The sequence below is a fragment of the Salvelinus sp. IW2-2015 genome, linkage group LG2 (assembly GCF_002910315.2).
Source record: "Salvelinus sp. IW2-2015 linkage group LG2, ASM291031v2, whole genome shotgun sequence".
Classification (NCBI taxonomy): Eukaryota; Metazoa; Chordata; class Actinopteri; order Salmoniformes; family Salmonidae; genus Salvelinus; species Salvelinus sp. IW2-2015.
The window spans coordinates 7,985,916-8,012,228 of NC_036839.1; the positions used below are offsets into that span (position 1 = coordinate 7,985,916).

General features: G+C 43.5%; 1 protein-coding gene across 4 annotated transcripts in view; it reads right to left on the minus strand.

Annotated features, from left to right (window-relative positions):
- Positions 1-3,835: 3,835 nt before the first annotated feature.
- LOC111973774 (double-stranded RNA-specific editase 1-like) overlaps positions 3,836-26,313 on the minus strand; it is a 208,778-nt gene continuing 186,300 nt past the window's right edge. For all 4 annotated transcript variants that reach the window (XM_024001188.2, XM_070446886.1, XM_024001180.2 and 1 more), the window contains 4 exons: positions 22,172-22,340; positions 16,551-16,732; positions 8,983-9,161; positions 3,836-8,783 (listed from right to left, as the gene is read on the minus strand). In XM_024001188.2, coding sequence (XP_023856956.1) covers positions 8,607-8,783; positions 8,983-9,161; positions 16,551-16,732; positions 22,172-22,340 — 707 coding nt within the window. In that variant the 3' untranslated portion in view covers positions 3,836-8,606. The remainder of the gene's footprint in view (positions 8,784-8,982; positions 9,162-16,550; positions 16,733-22,171; positions 22,341-26,313) is intronic.

Below are 26,313 nucleotides of genomic sequence, written 5' to 3' on the forward strand. Positions count from 1 at the left end.
CAACATGTAAAGTGTTGGTCCAATGTTTCATGAGCTGAAATAAAAGATCCAAGACATTTTCCAAATGCACAAAAAGCTTATTTTGCACAGATTTTGTGCACAAATTTGTTTATATCCCTGTCAGTGAGCATTTCTGCTTTGCCAAGATAATCCATCCACCTGACAGGTGTGGCATATCACGAAGCGGATTCAACCACACAATCATTACACAGGTGCACCTTGTGCTGGGGGCAATAAAAGGCCACTCTAAAATGTGCAGTTTTGTCATACAACACAAGGCCACAGATGTCTCAAGTTTTGAGGTAGTGTGGAATTGGCATGCTGACTGCAGGAATGTCCACCAGAGCTGTTGCCAGATATTTTAATGTTAATTTCTCTACCATAAGCCACCTCCAACGTAGTTTTAGAGAATTTGGCAGTACGTCCAACCGGCCTCACAACCGCAGACTCCGTGTATAGCGTTGTGTGGGCGAGCGGTTTGCTGATATCAACATTGTTAACAGCGTGCCCCATGGTGGCGGTGGGGTTATGATATGCCCAGGCATAAGCTACGGACAACGAACACAAATACATTTGATCGTTGGCAATTTGAWTGCACAGAAATACCGTTATGAGATCCTGAGGCGAATATCTTTTAACTTCTCTAGGATAGGGGGCAGCATTTTCACGTTTGGATGAAAAGCATACCCAAATTCAACTGCCAGCTACTCATCCCCAGAAGATAAGATATGCATATTGTTAGTAGATTTGGATAGAAAACACTCTGAAGTTTCTAAAACTGTTTGTATCATGTCTGTGAGTATAACAGAACTTATTTAGCAGGCGAAACCCCGAGGAYAAACCATTCAGATTTTTTAAGTCCACTCTTTCAATGGATTTTCATTGGGAATACAGATTTCTAATTGACCTTCTTGCAGTTCCTACCGCTTCCACTGGATGTCAACGATCTTCAGAAATTAGTTGAGGGTTTTTCCTTTGTGTAATGAAGAAGTACGGCCATTTTGAATCAGGGTCACTTGAAGTGTCCTGTTAGATAGAGGCGGCGTGACCAGAAAGCATGCTACAGATTGTTTAATCCTGTATTGAACACAGATCATCCGTCTTCAATTTTATCGATTATTTACGTAAAAAAAATACCTAAAGTTGTATTACAAAAGTAGTTTGAAATTTTTGGCAAAGTTTACAGGTAACTTTTGAGATATTTTGTAGTTCATGTTTTACGAGTTGGAACCGGTGTTTTTCTGGATCAAACGCGCCAAATAAATGGACATTTTTTGATATATATCGACGGAATTAATCGAACGAAAAAGACCCCATTTGTGATGTTTATGGGACATATTGGAGTGCCAACAACAGAAGCTCGTCAAAGATAAGGCATGAATTATATTTTTATTTCTGCGTTTTGTGTCGCGCCTGCAGGGTTGAAAATATGCTTATCTCTCTTTGTTTACAATGGTGCTAACCAGATAATAGCATCATTTGCTTTCGCCGAAAAGCATATTTGAATTCTGACATGTTGGCTGGATTCACAACCAGTGTAGCTTTAATTTTGTATATTTCATGTGTGATTTAATGAAAGTTTGATTTTTATAGTAAATTTTTATAGTAATTAATTTGAATTTGGCGCTCTGCATTTTCTCTGGCTTTTTTGCCAAGTGAGACAGTAGCGTTCCGCCTAAACTCAGATTTTTGGATATAAATATGAACTTTACCGAACAAAACATACATGTATTGTGTAACATGAAGTCATATGAGTGTCATCTATGAAGATCATCAAAGGTTAGTGATATCATTTTATTTCTTTTTTATTTATTTTTATTTCACCTTTATTTAACCAGGATGGCCTAGTTGAGAACAAGTTCTCATTTGCAACTGCGACCTGGCCAAGAGAAAGCATAGCAGTGTGAACAGACAACAACACAGAGTTACACATGGAGTAAACAATAAACAAGTCAATAACATGGTAGAAAAAAAAGAGAATCTATATACAATGTGTGCAAAAGGCATGAGGAGTAGGTAATAAATCGAATAATTACAATTTAGCAGATTAACACTGGAGTGATAAATCATCAGATGATCATGTGCAAGTAGAGATACTGGTGTGCAAAAGGCAGAAAAGTAAATAAATAAAAGACAGAGTGTGTAGTATTATCCACTAATACCGATGGACTATGTACAGCTGCAAGCGATCGTTAGCTGCTCGGATAGCAGATGTTTTAAAGTTGTTGAGGGAGATAAAAGTCTCCAACTTCAGAGATTTTTGCAATTCGTTCCAGTCGCAGGCAGCAGAGAACTGGAAGGAAAGGCGTCCAAATGAGGTTTTGGCTTTTAGGGGATGATAGTGAGATACAACCTGCGGAGCGCGTGCTACGGGTGGGGGTATTGTTTATCGTGACCAGTGAACTGAGATAATGCAGCACTTACCTAGCATAGCCTTGTAGATGACCTGGAGCCATGTGGTCTGACGACGAACATGTAGCGAGGGCCAGCCGACTAGGGCATAAGGTGCAGTGGTGGGTTCGTATAAGGTGCTTTAGTAACAAAACGGATGGCACTGTGATAACTGCATCCAGTTTGCTGAGTAGAGTATTTGAAGCTATTTGTTAGATGACATCGCCGAAGTCGAGGATCGGTAGGATAGTCAGTTTTACTAGGGTAAGTTTGGGCGGCGTGAGTGAAGGAGGCTTTGTTACGAAATAGAAAGCCGACTCTAGATTTGATTTTGGATTGGAGATGTTTTGATATGAGTCTGGAAAGGAGAGTTTGCAGTCTAGCCAGACACCTAGGTACTTATAGATGTCCACATATTCTAGGTCGGAACCATCCAGGGTGGTGATGCTAGTCACCAGGAGCGAACGGTTGAAAAGCATGCATTTGTTTTTACTAGCGTTTAGAGAGCAGTTGGAGGCCACGGAAGGAGTGTTGTATGGCATTGAAGCTCGTTTGGAGGTTAGATTAGCACAGTGTCCAAGGAAGGGCCAAGAAGTTATACAGAATGGTGTCGTCTGCGTAGAGGTGGATCAGGGAATCGCCAGCAGCAAGAGCTACATCATTGATATATACAGAAAAAAGAGTCAGCCCGAGAATTGAACCCTGTGGTACCCCCATAGAGACTGTCAGAGGACCGGACAACATGCCCTCCGATTTGACACACTGAACTCTGTCTGCAAAGTAGTTGGTGAACCAGGCAAGGCAGTCATTAGAAAAACCGCTTTCTGCTTTTTGTTACTCCTCTCTTTGGCTGGAAAAATGTCTGTGTTTTTTTGTGGCTATGTACTGACCTAACATAATCGTTTGGTGTGCTTTCGCCGTAAATCCTTTTTGAAATCAGACGTGTTGGCTGGATTCACAACATGTTTAGCTTTACTTTGGTGTCTTTCATTTGTGATTTCATGAAAGTTAGATTTTTATAGTAATATATTTGAATTTGGCGCTCTGCATTTTTACTGGCTTTTGGCCAAGTGGGACGTTAGCGTCCCACATATCCTAGAGAAGTTAAGGAAACTGTGACCAACAGTCACATATCTGTATTCAGTCACGTGAGATCCATAAATTAGGGCCTAATGAATTTCCTCATGAACTGTAACTCAGTCAAATCTTTGAAATTGTTGCATGCTGCATTTATATTTTTGTTCATTATATATAACTTTATTTTAGTTCTGGTGTAGTTTCAACTCTGTGGGCTGGTGGAGGAAGATTACGGTTAGATGGGAAGCTGCTTGCTGATAAGGATTCTGTGTTTCATGTGCTCAATACTTTCTGCACAACAACAGTATACAACTTTACACACACACACACACACACACATCATAAAGAATGACAACCTCTGCGAAAGTAAACTAAGGTCTCCTTTATTATTCTTTTTCTTCATTTTATATATCTATTTATCTGTTTTTTTTCTACATACGAGTCCATTAAAAGTATGTCTTCATGCTTTAGGTGCAGCTTCAGTGTGGGAGCACATGCAAGATGGTGGTCCAGGTGGAGATTGCACAGCGGATGTGGAGTGAGAGGAGAGTGGAGGAGTCCTCTGACCACCCCGAGTGGACCACACCGGGACCACTGAACAGTCACCAAATAATCACAAGGCGGTCAGGACGGCCGACCGAACGGGGATTATAGACCGCAGGGGAGCACTCGGTTATAGGGAAGCAGTTCAGTTTCTTGCAAATAGTTCCGACCTGTCCATTTTGGGGGACGGTTTGTGTCATGACATCATCGATTGACATCTTTAGTGCAGTCCAAAAAATAAGAACCATACTATAGAGAAGCAGGCAGGCATAAAAAAAATAAGTTTCAAACAGTCAGTTTTTAAAGAGAGCACGGCGAAGGGGGAAACGGAGGGGGAGGGGAACCTTTCTTTCTGGTCCCGTTCCTCCTGGGGCCTCATTAAAGGGGGCGTTGGGTGACATATTGCTCATGACCTGGATCTTTTCGGGGGGGGGGTCACAGAGGTATGAGGTAAAGAGGCCTTTCAGAGACAATTCAAAACATACATGTGTATCACAAGGACACAGCGACACAGGACATTTGACTTTGTAGCACATCTCTGGACGTTGCAGTGAAGGAACAGGACTAGCATTTTTTTTTTAAAGGCCCAGTACAGTCAAAATCAAGATTTTTCTGTGTTTTATATAGATTTCCACACTGAGGTTGGAATAATACTGTGAAATTGTGAAAATGCTGATAATGCCCTTTAAGTATTAGAGCGGTTTAATTAAAAAGACCGCCTACAATTTCTGCCTGTTTTGGTGTGATGGAGTTTTGGCCTGCCTGGTGATGTCAACAGGCGGCAAGTTAGTTAATAGACCAATAAGAGTTCCAACCCTCTCTGCCAATAACAGCTAGTTTTCCCCGCACCACTCAGACCACTCCCAGACAGTCCTAGCAAAATTCTTGCTTAAGAAACTGCTCTTTGCTAATACTCTATTTTTGTTTCTTTTTGACCACTTTCATTGAAAACAACCACAGTAAGCTACTTAAATTGTCACCCAGAAATTATTTGATTTTGATATTTAAAAAAAGGCTGCATTGGACCTTTAAGAGTTAAAATGAAAGACAAAAACAAATCAAATACATCCCCACAGTTTCATGGAGGGAGAACAAGAACTAGACAGTGAAGGAAGAATAGTTGCACAGGCATCACATTTTTAACCATTATAATGCTATACGCATAATTCCATAGCAATATAACAGAGGTTCACAATAATAACACCATGATAATCAACAGCTACAGAAATACTGAAAGAGCCCAACAAGTAAGATTCCATAACAAAGCTGGAATACAACAGAATACAACCCATCATTTTATACAAATAAAAAAATACATTGATAAAATGAAAGTACAAAAACATTGCAATATTATACCCAGCAATTGGTGTGTGCGAAACACGTTTTTAAAAATGTTTCCCCCCTTTCTTTGTTGTTGCTCAAAGAAAATTGTGAGAAAAACACACAAGGACATCATCTTTGGTGCAGATTCCASAGCAATCTCTAATGTCCTGTTGCCATGACATTTATCGAGCAGTGTCACACAATCTCCTTACTCTAGACATACACTATATACACACAAAAGTATGTGGACACCACTTAAAATTAGTGGATTCGGGCTATTTCAGCCAAACCAGTTCCTTACAGGTGTATAAAATCGAACACAGCCATGCATTCTCAATAGACAAAAACATTGACAGTAGAATGGCCTTACTCAAGAGCTCAATGACTTTCAACGTGGCACCGTCATAGCATTCCACCTTTCAAACATCTCAGTTCGTCAAATGTCTTCCCTGCTAGAGCTTCCCCGGTCAACTGTAAGTGCTGTCATTGTGAAGTGTAAATATCTGAGCAACAACAACCGYGAAGTGGTAGGCCACACAAGCTCAAAGAACGGGACTGTCCTCGGTTACAACACTCACTACYACGTTCCAAACGGTCTCTAGAAGCAACGTCAGCACAATAACTTCGTTGGGGGGTTTCCATGGCTGAGCAGCCGCATACAAACCTAACATCATCATGTGCAACACCAAGTGTCAGATGGAGTGGTGTAAAGCTCRCCGCCATTGGACTGGARCAGTGGAAACGCGTTCTCTGGAGTGACGAATCACGCTTCACCGTCTGCCAGTCCAATGAACAAATCTGCGTTTGGCGGATGCCAGGAGTACGCTACCTGCTCCAATGCATAGTGCCAACTGTAAAGTTTGGTGGAGGAGGAATAATGGTCTGGGGCTGTTTTTCATGGTTCAGGCTAGGTCCCTTAGTTCCAGACTTCCAGTGAATGGGAAATCTTAACGCTACAGCATACAATATAGACGAGTCTGTGCTTCCAACTTTGTGGAAACAGTTTGGGGAAGGCCCTTTGCTGTTTCAGCATGACAATACCCCCATGCACAAAGCGAGGTCCATACAGAAATGGTTTGTTGAGATCGGTATGGAAGAACTTGACCGGCCTGCACAGATCCTTGACCKCAWCCCCATCAAACACCTTTGGGCTGAATTGTAACGCCGACTGCGAGCCAGGCCTAACCGCCCAACATCAGYGCCCAACCTSACTAAMGCTCTTGTGGCTGAATGGAAGCAAGTCCCTGCAGCAATGTTCCAACATCTARTKGAAAGCCTTCCCAAAAGAGTGGAGGCTGTTATAGCAGCAAAGGGGGGACCAACTCCATATTAATGCCCATGATTTTGGAATGAGATGTTCGCCAAGCAGTTGTCCACATACTTTTGGTCATGTAGTGTACCTACAACACACACACTGCTGGGACTCCAAGCACCTTCCCCTGCTGTTCTGAACCACATATTTCAGATATAAAAATACACCAACTTTAAGAATACCTCATAATAATCATTCCTTTGCAGTGTGTCTGTTTACATTGTGGTTTGTCACTGGCCATGTACAATGCTGATATTAGAGGTATATGACCAGCCTATAAGGGAGAGCACACAGGTAATACATTAGAAAGTTGTCATTACTGGCATCCAGAGTTTATCATGTKGTAGAAATAGTTGAAATAGAAAAGATTAACACATGGGAGAGGGTGGGGAAGAGGGCTTAGAGAATACCCAGGTATATGGACCAATAGGACTTGGATTGAGAAAACACGGATTGGTCATTGAGTGGGTGGGCRGTACCAAACTCAACTTTGTAAAATCTCTCATGCGTTTCTTTGTGTTCCCTTGGAAGTGTACTCACACAATGAGCAATCAACAATCGTGTTGCTTACAAGAGTTATTTAAATAATGACATAAGCTCTTGGAGACATGCATTTCCCAGCTCGCTATGAACGACATGACRTATGGCCTACTTTACACCTTCATAACAACCCCAGATTGACATAAGATGTGTTATGTCACCRGACTTGTATTGTGTRGCATGACCATGACATATCAATCCGAGGTTGTTGACATAAGCRTTTATAAATGCCCAGGGCATGGATGCATAATGTCCATGAGGATCATGCTTATGAAGAAGGTGTWATGTAGCTCCTGTGCAGTGTCATTGATAGAAATACGGAATTCCTGTCATTATTCAGTTGCAGTGTAATCCATCTCTCAAACACAAAAAAAAGTCCAAAGTTGCAATCCTAAAAACCAAGCCCCCTCCAGGAAAACAAAACAAACACATTAAAGAGAGAAASATGATTCAAAGCTCCATGTGCAGAAAAAATAAATTCGCTCGAGCAGATCCTGGTGGTTCTCTACCTAATCGACTTGCAGCACTCTGACACCATTCCCATGCAAAGCCATGGCTTACTTCAATAAGAAAAAACATGCAGCACATCCCCACCTCTCCTCAACCCCCCCGGGTCAAAGGACTCAAGGGGAATCGTCGACAGCCTTCACCAGGGCCCAATGTTCAAGTATGGAATGGGAATGTATTGAATGACCAGAAATGTCAACAAATAAATAAATAGATGTAACAGGTCCAAAAGGAAAGATTTCAAATGAATAATGATTGAATGACTGTAACCAACATTTTGGATTTGTATTTAGCATAATATCATACGTGCTTATAATAAAAGGGCTAGATTGTCATGAAATAAGACATTAAAAGGTAAAATCCTACAATAGGTTCAAAAGATACCATGAAGTCACATGGCATTTGGGTTTATACTAGTGTAATTACATTTAACTGAATAGTAGAAATAGAATCTTTGTACATTCTACATTCTGGTTACAGAAATACGTATATAGTAACTACATGGCATATGGACAACTTCATGTAAAGTCTTGCAAATAAAACAACAATGACTAAAAAGGATTCCAGTTAAAAAATGGCAAGACTTCATGATTAGACGGGCAGATTGAACATGAGTACCATCGATTAAAAAAAGAAAAAAAAGTTTTACAGAGTGATGACATCACAGCCATGAGGAACGAGAGCAGAGTGATTGGGACGGAGGGAGGTGGCCAGAACCACATGCATTATTTCTCACAAACACACAGACATACACACACGCATGCACAAGGCACACGCATGCAGGCACACACAAACGCACGCACACAGACACAAAGTCTCAGTGGCTGGTAATTTTGAAGAGCCTCTTTCTCAGGCCTAGAGAGGGGGTTGGGGTGCAGTGGGTTGGGTTAGGAGGTTCCCATTAACCCCCTAATCAGGAGTTGAGGGAGAACTGGTCCTGCTCGGTGGGCTTCTTCACCCAGGCCCCCAGGCCCGACTTGTGGAAGACCTTGATGAGCGTCTGCTTGGCGTTGTGGTACTCCACCGCCGCCTGCTTGGCGTCGTGGTACGAGCTGGGCTTGGACACCTTGATCCTCAGTGTGGATGACAGCTGGGGTGGGGAAGGGAAGCAAACAGATGTTGAGATAAGACTACTTTGAATCAAATACTGAGGAGTGACTTGATCTGTGTTTCAGCTGGTGTTAATGTGTTGTGCTGCTCACACCGCCTGTGTGCAGTGCTGATTGTCATAAACACTTAGATGCCTTGACAAGGAGAGACATTCTGGTGTGTGTCGGACCGTTCTGTACCTTGGAATGCAGGCGAACCCAGCGGCTGTAGAGGGCGTGCTTGCAGAGGCGCGAGGCGCGCCCCATGTCGTCTTTGCCCGTGGTAGCATTGATGACCTCCAGCGCCTGGTCGCCCACCGCCCAGTTCACGCTGAAATTGGGTGCCTTGCCCGGCTGCCTCGCCTCCGCGTTACTGATGCCTGGAATCACAAATAGAACCATAGAGTGAGTGGCCAACTCCACTTTATAACAGTAAGCATACAAKCCTGAGCCACTGGGAATCGAATACAGGACACGAGGAGCCTGGGAATTAGCTGTGAACGCGGTAGCTAACYCCCTTTCTAAAGACAAGCACGTCTGACCAAGTGGGAATCATACATAGGACTGGACATGCGACTCATGCCCATGTTATCCCTCCGATCTCAAGCCTAGGCATTAGCGCTCAAGGAAACATGAGTCTTCGGGTTTCAGTGAAAGCTTCTCATCGTGTGAGCGGGGTGAACTCAAGCATTTACGACACAAGCGAGGGCACGAAGGGTCAGAGACGTATAACCTATGCCCGAGCAGCGTCCGTCAGAGATGGTAGTCGAAAACAGGACGAAGCTTCTTCAACTCTACCACAGGACATGTGCTCCTCCAAGCAGGGGCCTAGAGGGGAGATGGATGGGAGGCATAAAAACTTATTTCARTGGAGGGTGTTAAACTACTTGGTTCTTTTCTCTTCTGCAGTGTACTGGGCTGCCTGACCTGCTGGAAGATTAGGATTGAAAGGGGAACTGCACCCACTGATTTGGCCTTGTTCTTTAACTTGCTTCTCAAGAAATGCTGGCAAACATGAGCTGACTTGGGGGTGTGGTTTGATGTGGGTGTTTCTTGGGTGTGTCCTTGCAACCACCAAGACACACCCATCTGTCAGAATCTGGCCCGCAGCTGTTTCCCCCCCCTACTCAATCACAACAAACAAACCTCCTGCAGGTTGAGCTCAATAACTACAGGCAGGTGTATGGGTGAGATGCTGGAGGACGCTTTGAATAGGTCAGTAGCCTACAGAGTATTATGAGAAGAACGCGATTGCTGAATTTAGGTAGATATTCTAAACTAAGTGTTTTGATAACTTTCAAATTTTAGTAGCAGGTCCATGTAGAATAAATAACCTTTTACATTATACCATAGAAGTAGTGTTCTGTTAATATAACAACGTGCACCTTTCATCTTTCATTGTTATTCCCAGTCGATAGAGATCCTGTGCCTATCGGTATTTTGTCTGGTGGTAATGGGGCTACCTTGGCAAACATGTCAGAGTGGTCATACCTTCCTGTGTGGTGTCCCGTATACAACAGGAGTTCCCTGATCCTGGTGCAGAATACACAGGGTTTCTCTCACCTCATATTGACTGATACAATTCAATCCAATAATAAAAAAAGACAATACAAGTGAAATTTGTGTTTCGTAAATATTTTATGTAGAGTGCCAGGCAGAGTTCCTCTGTCCAGTGTCTGTGTTCTTTTGCCCATCTTAAACTTTTCTTTTTATTGGCCAGTCTGAGATATGGCTTTTTCTTTGCAACTCTGCCTAGAAGGCCAGCATCCCAGAGTCACCTCTTCACTGTTGACGTTGAGACTGGTGTTTTGCGGGTACTATTTAATGAAGCTGCCATTTGAGGACTTGTGAGGCGTCTGTTTCTCAAACTAGACACTCTAATGTACTTGTCCTCTTGCTCAGTTGTGCACCGGGGCCTCCCACTCCTCTTTCTATTCTGGTTAGAGCCAGTTTGCGGTGTTCTATGAAGGGAGTAGTACACAGCGTTGTACAAGATCTTCAGTTTCTTGGCAATTTCTCGCATGGAATAGCCTTCATTTCTCAGAACAAGAATAGACTGATGAGTTTCAGAAGAAAGGTCTTTGTTTCTGGCCATTTTGAGCCTGTAATCGAACCCATAAATGCTGATGCTCAGATACTCAACCAGTCTAAAGAAGGCCAGTTTTATTGCCTCTAATCAGAACAACAGTTTTCAGTTTTCTGTGCTAACATAATTGCAAAAGGGTTTTCTAGCGATCAATTAGCCTCAATTTGAGGTTATTTTAATGGACAAAAAAATTGCTTTCCTTTCAAAAACAAGGACATTTGTATGTGACCCCAAACTTTTGAACGGTAGTGTACATTAAATATATAATTATTTATATACGCCTACTGTATGATCGCTAGCAAATAAATTAGCTAACTAACATTAGCCTGCCTAGCTGGAACTTCTGAAGGACAATGTTTTATTTCTACAATTTCCAAAAGATAACCAAACATATTTACTTTTCACGATACGTGTTTGTGCCGTCATGTGCATTGGTAGCACAATTTCTAACTTACTTGCATTTGTTTTTACTTACACTTGTATGTTGACTTCTCCATTGATGTTGTTTTTAAGTTTTCGCTGACTTTTCTTAGCAGATGTACAATCGTCACGAATTGAATTATGGGGAGTTTCAGGCCTCGGAGTGAACATAATTGTACACTCGCAAAGCCCACTAAAAACGAGRGCTGAGGGGCTTACGTTGCAAACTTCCCTTGCTTGGCTAATCATTTGRACCCCCCTCCAWGATGGCGACGAGGATTCCCCCAAGGGCATAAGGCGAGGGTAAGTGTCTTAAGTGTTTGGACCGCAACCCTGGGAGGGAGATCAAGGTTGTGTCAATTAGGGCAAACCATTGCAAAATGTTTCAATAAGATAAAATGAATGTTTTGTGCCTATTATTTCTGTTCCGTACCTATTGAACACAACCCAGGACACTATGTTGTTACTAGGTAATGTTATGGAATGGGTAGGTAGTATAGGTCTTAGGTGCATAAGTAGACAACATACTACACTTCCACAATCCCAGCCAAGCCTTGATAAAGGACAGGTGCTGCCAATTAAGGTGACCGTCAGTCAGTATCCCACCTTGCAAGCCGTGAGGTTGCTGGTTTGTYTAGTGGCCTTTTGTTTTGATTTTGAGTCTTCAATTTAGGTATGCCCGTTTGTAATTTTCTTTTTTCGTATATATTTGTTTTCCGTCACTATCTTAACACAACAATCCGATTGGGCTCACCGATCTAAAGGAGTCAAGACAGACCTGGCCTTGGACCTAAGGTAAGGTTGCCGTCTCCCTAGGCACATGTACATTCAACACCTGGTCGCATAYGCTTACTTCTCACAGTTATGCACACACCTAGTCAGATTACAGAACAATTAAGACCGCCTAGAACCACTAGACTTAGTGAGTCCAGTGTTAAAAGTAGGTTGTCTAGTTGGTTCCGTAACAGTAACCCTCGCCCTTCCTTAGCCCCTACCCTGACAATAGATGTAGGCATTTTTKGGGGCAGTAGGAGAGAAGGGGGAACACATTATTTGATCTGCATATGCTATAGAACGCAAGTACACTGCAACGTATCTCAGGTTCCAAATGCCACAAAACAACATTATGAAGGGCTATATAATGAAATATCATGACAGAAAAAGTATCTAAATAGACTTGACCTTCAAACAAATCAGTTGCATGGATTCCACCGATTTGGCAGAAATGGTCAAGTTATTTAAATTCACACATGAAAGGTAAGCAAATTTCACCACAGATGACAAGTGAAGTGTTTCAATGAGACTATGGTAGGGGACCCTTCTACAGTGCATTCGGAAAGTATTCAGAYCCCTTCATTTTYCCCACATTTTGTTACGTTACAGCATTATTCTAAAATKGATTAAATATTTTTCTCCTCAGTCAACACACAATACCCCACGATGACAAAGCGAAAACAGGTTTAGAAATTTAAGCAAATTTGTAAAACATAAAATTAAAARAATCTTTATTTACATAAGTATTCAGACCCTTTGCTTTGAGACTCGAAATTGAGCTCAGGAGCATCCTGTTTCCATTAATCATCCTTGAGATGTTTCTACAACTTCATAGTCCCATCTGTGGTAAATTGAATTGATTGGACATGATTTGGAAAAGCACACACCTGTAGAATATATGGTCCAAAAGTTGACAGTGCATGTCAGAGCAAAAACCAAGCCGTGATGGCGAAGGAATTATCKGTAGAGCTCCTACACAGGATTGTGTCGAGGCACAGATCTGTGGAAGGGTACCAACAAATTTCTGCAGCATTGAAGCTCCTCAAGAACACAGTGGCCTCCATCATTCTTAAATGGAAGAAGTTTGGAACCACAAATTATTTTCCTAGAGCTGGCTGCCAGGCCAAATCAGGGGAGAAGGGCCTTGAACCYGATGGGCTCTCTGACAGAGCTCCAGAGTTCCTCTGTGGAGATGGGAGAAACTTCCAGAAGGACAACCATCTCTGCAGCACTCCACCAATAAGGCCTTTATGGTAGAGTGGCAAGATGGAAACCCTTCCTCAGTAAAAGGCACATGACAGGCCGCTTGGAGTTTGCCAAAAGGCACCTAAAGGACTCTGACTGTGAGAAACAAGATTTCTGAATGCCAAGCGTCATGTCTGGAGGAAACTTGGCACCAATCCCTATGGTGAAGCATGGTGCTGGTACGGACTGGGAGACTAGTCAGGATTGAGGGAAAGATGAATGGAGCAGAGTACAAAGAGATCCTTGATGAAAACCTGCTCCATAGCGCTCAGGACCTCAGACTGGGGTGAAGGTTCACCTTCCAACAGGACAACGACCCTAAGCACACAGCCTAGACAACGCAGGAGTGGCTACGGGACAAGTCTCTGAATGTCCTTGAGTGGCCCAGCCAGAGCCCGGACTTGAACCCGAGCGAACATCTCTGGAGAGAACTGAAAATAGCTGTGCAGCGACGCTCCCCATCCAACCTGACAGAGCTTGAGAGGATCTGCAGAGAAGAATGGGAGAAACTCCCCAAATACAAGTGTGCCATGCTTGTAGCGTCATACTCAAGTAGTCTCAAGGCTGTAATCGCTGCCGCATATATTTCAACAACGTTCTGAGTAAAGGGTCTGAATACTTATGTAAATGTTATTTTGAATACATTTGCAGAAATTTCTAAACCTGTTTTTGCTTTGTCATTATGGGGTAATGTGTGTAGATTGAGGGATTTTTTTTTTTAGAATAAGGCTGTTACTTAAGAAAATGTGGAAAAAGTCAAGGGGTCTGAATTCTTTCTGAATGCATGGTATTGGGTTACGAAATCAGACTTTTTGGATACAATATTAGCTAATGATATGTTAAGAGGAAGACCCCACTGAACGATTCAGATTGTGTAGAGTGGGTTGAAACACTACAGTTGAAGTCGGAAGTTTACATACACTTAGGTTGGAGTTATAAAAAATACTTTTTCAACCACTCCACACATTTCTTGTTAAATAAACTATGGTTTTGGCAAGTCGGTTAGGACATCTACTTTGTGCATGACACAAGTAATTTTCCCAAATATTGTTTACAGACAGATTACTTCACTTATAGTTCACTGTATCACAATTCCAGTTGGTCAGAAGTTTACATACACTAAGTTGACTGTGCCTTTAAACAGCTCGGAAAATTCCAGAAAATGACTTCATGGCTTTAGAAGCTTTTGATAGGCTAATTGACATAATTTGAGTAAATTGGAGGTATACCTGTGGATGTATTTCAAGGCCTTCCTTCACCTCAGTGCCTATTTGCTTGACATCATGGGGAAATCCAAAGAAATCAGCCAAGACATCCTTGGGAGCAATTTCCAAACACCTGAAGATACCACATTCATCTGTACAAACAATAGTACGCAAGTATAACCACCATGGGACCACACAGCCATCATACTGCTCAGGAAGGAGACACATTCTGTCTCCTAGAGATGAACGTACTTTGGTGCGAAAAGTGCAAATCAATCCCAGAACAACAGCAAAGGACCTTGTGAAGATGTTGGAGGAAACAGGTACAAAGTATCTATATCCACAGTAAAACAAGTCAAATATCGACATAACCTGAAAGGCCGCTCAGCAAGGAAGAAGCCACTGCTCCAAAATCCCCATTAAAAAAGCCAGACTACGGTTTGCAACTGCACATGGTGACAAAGATCGTACTTTTTGGAGAAATGTCCTCCGGTCTGATGAAACAAAAATAGAACTGTTTGGCCAAAATGACCATTGTTATGTCAGGAGGAGAAAGGGGGAGGCTTGCAAGCCGAAGAACACCATCCCAAACGTGAATCACGGGGGTGGCAGCATGAGGTGGCAACATAAAGCTGTCAAATGATGCACACCTGACCCAGATTGCAATTTCTAATTGACCGTTTTTTAAAATACTGGGTAAACAACAACAGTAAGTGTGTTATGGCGGGGATGCAGGGTCTTGTTAAAAAATATATATAATACACACCTACTTGCTCCATTTCCTCAACGAGAGCAAGCACCTTATAGTTGAAGACGCTCCTTTGAGTCAAGAAGTCATTCAAATAACTTAGGAACTACACACACTTTGGAGAAGAGTGTGGCCATTTGGAGACACCAGTCAGTCCTTCACTCAAACCCCTGTCATTTGAATGTCTTATGTTGCAACTACCGCAGATTTTCCGGGAATATTCTTATCATGTTACTGAATGTAGCCAGAGTATTTTCAGATTTCGTTATCAACAAATGTGGCAAAAAGTACAGTAAATGTAAAATGCACATAAAATTATGTGATGGGTTAGGGTTAGGGTTAGTGATGTTTCGATTCAGTCTTCTGTCAGGTAAACTGTTGTTCTCACCTTTGGTCTAATAATTTCCCCAACGTCTCCAAACGGTTCCCTTCCAATTGCTACCATGATTATGCATATGCTTTTCATATTACTTCTGTAAGAAACATTTCCATTTAGCCCTATCCATGTAGGCCAATTCCCATGAGTGTAAAGGGTTAACTAGTCTACCTAAAAGATGTCAAGAGTCTTGTTAAACTAAATAGAATAGCAGGAAAAGAGCTTCAAAGCAGAACATTTCCTATTTCCCTTAATTTGAACAAAATCAAGCTGGTGGGGTATTTAATATAGGCTCTCTCAATATGGGAGCTCTGAGGAAAAAAGGTTGGGAACCGCTAATCATATCTGATTACCCATGGTCCTGCTGGGTCGAAACGTCATAAAGAAATATCACCTGGGAGCATGAGCAGCAGTGTGTGGCATTTTCCTTTCTGTTTTCCTGCTGGGTATTTTCCATAGACATTTATACATGATTGGTGTTTACCCTTGTGCCTACTGTGGGGTTAGCCCACAGAGTCACAGTGTCCGGTTTTATTAGGCTTCACAGGGAAAGTGTGAGGAAAAAGATAGAGGACAACTAGTCTGCTCCAGGCCACCTAAAAACAGTGTTGAAAGTATTGGAGTGTTTGAATGTGTTTGCATGCGGTGCCACATGAGTTAGTGTAGTGTGTGTGTTCCTTGGCATGAGAGTCCACGCACATGTCGTGTTCATTAGACTCCAAAGAGATGAAAACGGGGGGGAGACTGAAACAGGGAGCGACTACCTGGACAAAACGTTGTTTTCTGTTGCAAAATGTTTTCATTTTTAAATTCCTTTGTGTGCCCCTATTAACAATGTCCTGAGTGTAAGAGAGTCGAGACGCTACAGTATTAGGGGTGCAAAAGAGTCAAGGTGTAAAGGTGAAGGGTACTGACCGCTCAGTAGAGGCTTGTTGAGGCTGAACTGTTGGGGCAGGTCCTCGATGTCGGCGATGCGCTGGTACATAGCCCGGGAGAGGTGGTCGGCGTGGTACAGGCTGCCCAGGATGATGCTGGAGAAGTAGATGGGCTCCGTGAAGTAGCTCATCAGAGAGCCCTGGATGCCCAGCACGTTCCATCTGCAACAGAGGAGCACACACATTTAGTATACACATGTCCACAAACATGCACGCATACAAGTGCACACACACACACACACACACACACACACACACACGCACACAAAGACACACACATGCGTGCACACGTGCAAATGCACACAACTTAGGAATGGGCACGGACTCCGAAATATCCAATTTGATTTATTTCCCTCTACATTCGGTGTCGTTACATTAGCAGTGCCGTCTTTCCCATCAATTTCCTTCCACACTCTATAACGTGTTTATGCCCAATTGCCTTGGAGAGAGACGACTTCAAAAAGGACACAGGCAGACGGGAGTAAAAATACCACGACCAGACGTCAGAAACGAGACCCTGACAAACAGCTCTGATAAGTGCTGSTCCGGTCTCCTCCTGACCCGAGGCAGTGTGTGTGAGAGTGTGTGAAATGAAGACACAGACTGGAGTCGCAGTCAGACAAGGCTAGGAGACCTTCGGTTTCCCATTAGCCCTCAGCAGGGACATCTTCCATATGCAACGGGGGTTGATCGTTGGACTGTATCATTACTGTTGTTCAGTCCTTCCTCCCACCTTACTTGATGAACGGGATTTAGCTCCTGATGAATAGCAGCTAGCGCCAGTGGCCATGGTGGTTCTGGGGCGCACAATCAAAGAACCTAATCAGACAAAAAAATAGTCTCGCTCTTTGCCATTACACATGCATGAACTTGCACACACACACACACACAACACACACACACACACACACACACCACCACACACACACACACACACACACAACCACACACACAACACACACACCACACACAACACACACACAACACCCACACACACACACACACACACACACACACACACACACACCACACACGGGCTTGATCACCACTCTCCCTTAGCACACTTAAGTATTGGGGCTTTGAAGGCCTTCACAATCAGTTGCTTTTTGAAATAAACAATGAATCTGGAGAGTAACACTTCTAATAGAGCCTTTAACTAGCCAGGAACAGGAGAAACTAGCCTCCCATTGTGCATTAGTGCCCGGGGCAGGCATGTAATCAAAAGGAGAATGGTGAAAAAAAAACACAAACCGCAGGGAAAGAACACTGAGGGCTAGTGAAACAACTTCCGGCCGATAGAGATGGCAGCCTCGCTTCGCGTTCCTTTGGAAAATAGCAGGTATTTGTTTTTTTACGTGTTATTTCTTACATCGGCACCCCGGTAATCTTAGTTTCATTACTACAGTCGGAGGAACTATTGAATATACGATTAACGTCAACTCACCATCGTTCCTACCAGGAATTGACTTCCCGAAACGGATCCAGTGTTTTGCTTCCCACAATACAGTGATCTAATCCCACCGGGCGCCCGTGGGCGACGCCGAAAAAGGGGAAACGTGCGGGCTCGTGGTCAGGCTTCGGAGACGGGCACATCGCGCTCCACTCCTTAGCATACTACGCCAATGTCCAGTCTCTGGACAATAGGTTGATGAAATCCGGCACGGGTAGCATTCCAGAGAGACATCAGGATTGCAACTGTGCTCGCTTCCGGAACAGGCAACTCAAGTCGTAAAAAGGAGTCGGGTGCAGGCAGCCCGCTGGTTCTCCATCACGCGCCACAGAAACAAACATCTTTCCCGTAAGAAAAGGGCGGGGGGTGCCTTATGATTAACGAAGATGGTGTGATTCATTAATAACAACAAGAACTCAAGTCGTTCTGTTCACCTGATCTAGAACTCCCACCAATCAAAATGTCGACCGCATTATCTACCAAGGGATTCTCGTCAATCAAATCACAGCCGTATACATTCCCCCCAAGCAACACATCGATGGCCCTGAACGAAACTTTATACTGACTTCTGTGTAAACTAGAAACACACACCTGAGCTGCATTCATCGTAGCTGGGGATTTTAACAAGGCAATCTAAAAACAAAACTCCCTAATTCTATCAGCTATCGTGTGTGCTACCAGGGCTGGAAAAACACTGGACCATTGCCACACTAATTTCCGCGACGCTTACAAGGCCCTCCCCGCCCCCTTTCGGAAAAGCTGACCACGACTCCATTTTGTTGATTCCTGCCTACAAAACAAAACTCAAACAACAAGCTCCCGCGCTCAGTCTGTTCAACGCTGGTCCGACCATCTGAAATCCACGCTTCAAGATGCTTCGATCACGCGGATTGGAATATGTTCCGCATCGCGTCCAACAACAATATGACGAATATGCTGATTCGGTGAGCGAGTCATTAGGACGTGCATTGACGATGTCGTACCCACAGCAACGTAAAACATTCCCAAACCAGAAACGTGGATGACGGCAGCATTCGCAGTGAACTGAAAGCGGAACCATGCTTTTAACCAGGCAAGGTGACCGAAGCATGACCGAATACAAACAGTTGTCTTTCCTCCGCAAGGAATCAAACAGGCTAAGTCTCAGTACAGAGACAAACGGTCGAAATCAACAGCTCAGACACAAGAGGTATGTGGGCAGGGGTCTACAGTCAATCACGGATACAAAAGAAAAACCAGCCCCGTCGAGGCCAGATGTCTTGCTCCCAGACAGCCACAAACTTTTTTGCACGCTTTGAGGACAATACAGTGCCACTGACACGGCCCGCCACCAAACACACTGCGGGCTCTCTTCACTGCAGCCGAGCGTGGTAAAACATTTAAAGTTGTACCCTCGCAAGCTGCAGGCCAGACGCATTCCAGCCGGCCGTCCTCAGAGCATGCGCAGACCAGCTGGCTGGTGGTTTACGGACTATTCAATCCATGCTTTATCCCAGTCTGCTGTTCCCACATGCTTCAAGGAGGCCCACCATTGTTCCTGTTCCAAGAAAGCTAGGTAACTGAGCTAACCTATCGCCGTAGCACTCACTTCCGTCATCATTGAAGTGCTTTAGAGACTAGTCAGGACCCTACACCACCACCCTTACCGGACACCCTAGACCCACTCCAATTTGCTTACCGACCCAATAGGTCCACAGACGACGCAATCGCAACCACACGCACACTGCCCTAACCCATCTGGACAAGAGAATACCCATGTGAGAATGCTGTTCATCGATTACAGCTCGACTTTACACCATAGTACCCTCCAAACTCTCTCAAGCTCGAGACCCTGGTCTCGACCCCGCCCGTTGCAACTGGTCCTGGACTTCCTGACGGGCCGCCAAGGGTGAGGGAGGTAACAACATCTCCACCCGCTGATCCTCAACACTGGGCCCACAAGAGGTGCCGTTCTGAGCCCTCTCCTGTACTCCCTGTTCACCACGACTGCGGTCCATGCACGCCTCCAACTCGAATCATCAAGTTTGCGGATGACACTACAGTGGTAGGCCTGGATCACCAACAACGACGACGGCCTACAGGGAGGAGTGAGCGGCCTCTCGGAGGTGTGTGTCAGGAAAATAACCATACTCAAACTCAACAAACCAAAGGAGAATGATTGTGGACTTCAGGAAACAGCAGAGGGAGCACCCCCTATCCCACTCGACGGGTCAGTAGTGGGAAAGTGGAAAGTTTTAAGTTCCGGTGTACACATCACGCGACAAACTGCACATTGGTCCACCAACACAGACACGGGTGAAGAATGCGCAGCAGCGCCTATTCAACTCAGGAGGCTAGAAGAATTCGGCTTGTCACCAAAAGCACTCACAACTTCTACAGGATGCAACATCCCGGAGCATCCGTCGGCTGTTATCAGCCGCCTGGTACGCAAACTGCTCAGCACCACAACCGTAAGCTCTCCAAGGGTGTGTTAGGTCTGCAGAAGTATCACCAGGGCAAACTCCTGCCCTCCAGGACACCTACACCACCCGATGTACAGGAAGGCCATAAAGCATCATCAAGGACAACAACCCACCCAAGCCACTGCCGTTCACCCCGCTATATCCAGAAGGCGAGGTCGATAGTACAGGTGCATCAAGCAGGGACCGAGAGACTGAAAAACAGCTTCTATCTCAGGCCATCAGACTGTTAAACAGCACCACAACATTTAGCGGCCGCTGCCAACATACTGACTCACAACTCCAGCCACTTTAAAAAATGGGAACTTGAGGAGGATTATGTAAAAAAGTACCACTAGCCACTTTAGCAATGCACTACATACAATGTTACATACCCTACATACCCATCTTCATACTAGTATATACTTTACTCCTATATCATCTACTGCATCTTGCATCTTTATGCAATGACATGACCACTAGCCACTTTAACTATGCCACTTATGTTTACATCACCCTACAGTACTCATCTCGTAGTAATATACCCGTACTCATACCATCTACTGCATCTGCCCATGCCGTTCTGTACCACCACTCATCCCATTATTCTTTAATGTACATATTCTTATCCTTCACACTGGTGTGTGTGTTAACGGTAGTAGCGTGGAATTGTTAGGTAGATTACTGTTGTTATACTGCCATTGTCGGAACTGAAACACAAGATTTCGCTACACTCGCATTACATCTGCTAACCATGTGTATGTGACTAATAAAATTTGAATTTGTTTGATATGATTTTGATTTAGTTCATTTAGCTAAATGGCCATTGCCAAGTCATTAATCATTCGTTTCCGGAAGAGATGGTAGGAAGTGCATTTTTTACCTTTTTGTTGCCATGGTCATGTTGGGAGAGTATGTGTTGTGTAGAGAACTAGTCTGTTCTGTAAAGTGGTGACACTTTCTATGCCTTGCTCTAAATCGGGCTATAAGCTAGGTTAGTGCACATGCTATATGTATACTGTCATCGTGTTTTCTTTTGACTTCGATTTTTGTGTTACATAGTGTAATATATTGCATGCTCAAGAACATTAGGAGTGTGAATCTCCTGTTGGCATTGCCGTGACTGTGGACAGTGAGCAGGGCTGTGTGGGGTGCCTGCGAAAATACCTGGGTTGGACCCATCGATTCAGCTGTCCCTGACATTGCCTGAATCAAATGAGACTGGGCCTGACTGAAGTGGGATATACAGGAAAATGCCTAGCAACTAAGTGCTAACAACATTGCAATCCTCCATTATTCATATTAACAAGATCATTTTTGTTCTTATGTATTGGCTGAAATGTTTGCATTGTATCATAGGCCAATCTAAACATAACTAGCTGAAAACACATCAAATAATTGCAAGTCAAGACCAAACCTCTATTAATCATGTATGAATCTATTCCTATGCATTAGAGGCAACGCAGAGTCTGCTAAATGGGTGTAACAGACACCTTTACACARATACTAGGAGCAGCTTACTAAGGATTAAGTAAGTAATGGGCAAGAATTGGAGTCAAATTCACTCCGTTTAATGTCCAATTAAATTCCTAAATTGAAACAACCTGGACCATACCACTTATCAATCCTACATGGTGTCTCACAATCTTGTTGGCTTTGGGGGAGGATATGTGGTGAAAGAGATAGCAAAAGGGGCCACAACGGCCAGGTTACCTTGCGATCTTGTCACTGCAGGACATGGTGAGCAGCCTCTCTCCCTGCAGCACCCCGTCCCATGTCTGGATGGTGTTGCTGGTCCTCACTGGAATGGTCCCCTCCCCAGACTCTATTTTGGTCCTCAGCTGGCCTCGCGCCTTCCGGTTGGGGTGTCGGTCTCCTTGGTCTGTGGGAGGGGGGGGGGACAAGGACAAGACAGATGGATGAATCCTTCACCTGCGGCTGTGCAGAGAATCTCCAGTTTTCTAACAGTATTATTCTAACTGTTTTATCCTTCACTCTGCGTGAATTCAAGAACTACACTGGGGACACGCCCAACACAGCTCTGAGAGGCTACACAGAACGCTAACACGCAGCCGGGCTGGTGTGTAGCAAGGAACAGCTGGCGACCCGCCACTGACAACCGACCCAGACATCACCCGCCCCCCTGCGCTTCTCTCTCGCTCCTCACATTCAACGAGAGACAGACAACACAGTTGCGGGGGGCTGGTGGGGGCGTCCGAGGCCACGGAGGGACCATCTAAGTATCCGGGGGGTGAAAACTGATTTGAATCTACTGGGGACTTGCATGCTATTAAATGTATAATCCKCTACATGTTCGGTGTCGCCGGCGGGGAAAGGTCCGACGGATACCTTCATTTGTGAAAATGATCACCAAGCTGCTTGAACTGAATAAGGATTCTATGAGACTATCGCATCTTTAAATGCTTCCTATCAAAACATCCAAGAGGATCATTTGTGTTTTCCTGGGGTCAAAGTTCAGGATATCACCAGGTTGCTTCCCGAGGRCTGTGAGTCAGTCACCGGGGGCTGGTATTGTTATGGTTCATGTGGGGTCAAATTACATTATGAAGGGCAGCTCAGAACAGCTCAAGTTGGATTTGAAGAACTGATTGGGTCTCTACTTGACACCAACAAACGCCCCATAACATCTGGCCCTCTGCCCTCCCTAAATCGTGGCATTGAACGGGTCAGCAGACTTTTAGCCCTCCATAACTGGCTACGAGACTATTGCAGCTCGGTGGGTGTAACATTTATTGACAATTTTGATACTTTTTGGAAACAAAGCTCGTATTTACAAGGAGGATGAAAATCCACCCAAATCATTTGGGTTACTGGATCCTTTTACATCATTATAAGGCTGCGTTGAGACAATTAATCATCAATGACCCAAGTCCAGCGCATTTAATCCTCATCATTGTGTTGCCGAGTTGTCATAATGCTTCCGCAAATGTACATTATCCCAGGGGCGTTGGAAGACACAATGTAAGTAACCTAATTTATATCCCTCTTACTGCCCTGAATGCCTCTGCTGATCCTACAGCTATTGTATGCAGTAATCATATGCCTATGAACCAGAGTAATAATACTGTTAGCACTGAGGTGGTGTGCCCTAGTAGGAAGTCCACTGTGTGCAGCTCATCCTGCACTAATAAAAATAACCCGACCATGGTCTACCTCTGCTAAGCTTCCCAGTAAAGCAATCAAGCATCCCAGAAAATAGAAAAATATCCTACGTTAACATATGTGGCATAAGAGTTCATGAAATCAATAATTAGTAATTAATAATAAGTAACAGGTGACATTTATATTCTGACAATCTCTGAAACTCACTTAGATAATACCTTTGATGATARTGGTAGCAACACATGGTTATACGATCTACAGAAAAGACAAATGCCAAAAGTGGAGGTGTAGCTGTTAATATTCAGAACCACATTCCTGTAAAGCTTAGAGAGGATCTCGTTAAATACTGTTGAAGTAATATGGCTACAGGTTCAYCTGCCTCACCTAAAGCCCATTCTGGTGGGAAGCTGCTATAGACCAAGTGAAAACAGTCAGTATCTGGATAACATGTGTGAAATGCTTGATAATGTATGTGATATCAATAGAGGTATATTTTCTGGGTGAYTTAAATATTGACTGGCTTTCATCAGGCTGCTCACTCAAGAGAAAKCTYCAAACTGTAACTAGTGCCTGCAACYTGGTTAAGGTTATCAATCAACCTACCAGGGTAGTTACAAACAGTACAGGAATGAAATGATCAACATGTATTGATCATATCTTTACTAATGTTGCAGAAATTWGTTTGAAAGCAGAATCCAAATCCATCRGATGTAGTGATCACAATATAGTAGCCATATCTAGGAAAACCAAAGWACCAAAGGCTGGGCCTAATATTGTGTATAAGAGGTGTATAAAAGTTCTGTAGTGATTCCTATGTTGATGTGAAGAATATTTGTTGGACCGTGGTGTGTAATGGCGAGCAACCAGACGCTGCACATCCCAATGCACCCATTAAGAAATGACTGCAAAAACTGTTAAATCCCGAGAATTGATGAGGAATTGAAAAAATGTGTATGGTTGAGAGGGATGAGGCAAAAGAGACGGCAATAGGTCTGGCTGTACAACCGACTGGCAAAGGTACTGCACTTCAGAAATCATGTGACCAAACTGAATAAAAAGAATAAACTACACTATGAAACAAAGAATGATCAAATAAAAAGCTTGGGATCACTTCAAATACATTTTGGACAAAAAGGCAAACGCCGCGCCATCATTCATTGATCAGATGGCTCATTCATCAAAAACCCACTGATATAGCAACTACATTAATGATTTTTTCCATTGGCAAGATCAGAAATCAGGCATGACATGCCAGCAACAAATGCTGACACTAATACTGACAAAATTATGAAAGACAAGCATTGTAATTTTCAATTCCTGAAAGTAAGTGTGGAAGAGGTGAAAAAATCATTGTCTATAACAATGACAAGCACCAGAGTCTGACAATTGATGGAAATACTGAGGTATACTTGAGGACAATATTGCCAATCTTCAAATTTAAGCCTCTAAAAGCGTGCCTCAGCCGAGGAAGCAATGTTATTCCCCTACCTAACAATAGTAAAGCCCCTTTAACTGGCCAAATAGCCGACCAATCAGCCTTAAAATAGAATACTTTTAGAAAAATGTGTTTGACCATATAGAAAGCTATTTACAGTAAACAAATTGACAGACTTTCAGCACGTTGTAGGGAAGGACATTAAAAACAAGGGACACACTTACACAAATGAACTGATGATGCAGAGAGAAATTATTGAAAAAAGATTGTTGGGGGGCTTGTTTTGTTAGACTTCAGTGCACTTTTGACATTATCGATCATAGTCTGTGTTGCCTGGAAAAAACTTGTTATGGCTTACACCCACTGCTATATTGGATAAAAGATTACCACTCTAACAGAACACAAGAGGGTGTTCTTTAATGGAAGCCTCTCCAACAAAATCCAGGTAAAATCATGGAATTCCCCAGGGCAGCTGTCTATGCCCCTATTCTTTTTTCAATCTTTACTAACAACATGCCTCTGGCTTTGAGTAAAGCCAGTATGTCTATGTCTGCGGATGACTCAACACTATACACATCAGTTAACACAGCGACTGAAATGACAGCAACACTTAAGCTGCAGTTAGTTTCAGAATGGGTGGCAAGGACTAAGTTAGTCCGAAATATTTCAAAAACTAAAAGCATTATATTTTTATCACTAAACCTCAACTAAATATTGTACTGAATAATGTGGAAATTGAGCAAGTTGAGGAGACTAAACTGCTTGTAGTAACTCTGGATTGTAAACTGTCATGGTCAAAACATATTGATACAATAACTAGGATGGGGAGAAGTCTGTCCATAATAAAGCACTGCTCTGCATTCTTAACAGCACTATCAACGAGGCAGGTCCTACAGGCCCTAGTTTTGTTGCACCTGGAATACTGTTCAGTCTTATGGTCAGGTGCCACAAAGAGGGACTTAGGAAAATTGCAATTGGCTCAGAACAGGGAAGCATGGCTGGCCCTTGGATGTACACAGAAAGCTAACAATACCAGTCTCTCCTGGCTCAAAGTGGAAGAGAGATTGACTTCATAACTACTTGTTTTTGTGAGAGGTATTGACATGTTGAATGCGCCGAGCTGTCTGTTTGAACTACAGGCACACAACTCAGACACCCATGCATACCCCACAAGACATGCCACCAGAGGTCTCTTCACAGTCCCCAAGTCCCGAACAGACTATGGGAGGTGCACAGTGCTACATAGAGCCATGACTACATGGAACTCTATTCCACTTCAAGTAACTCATGCCAGCAG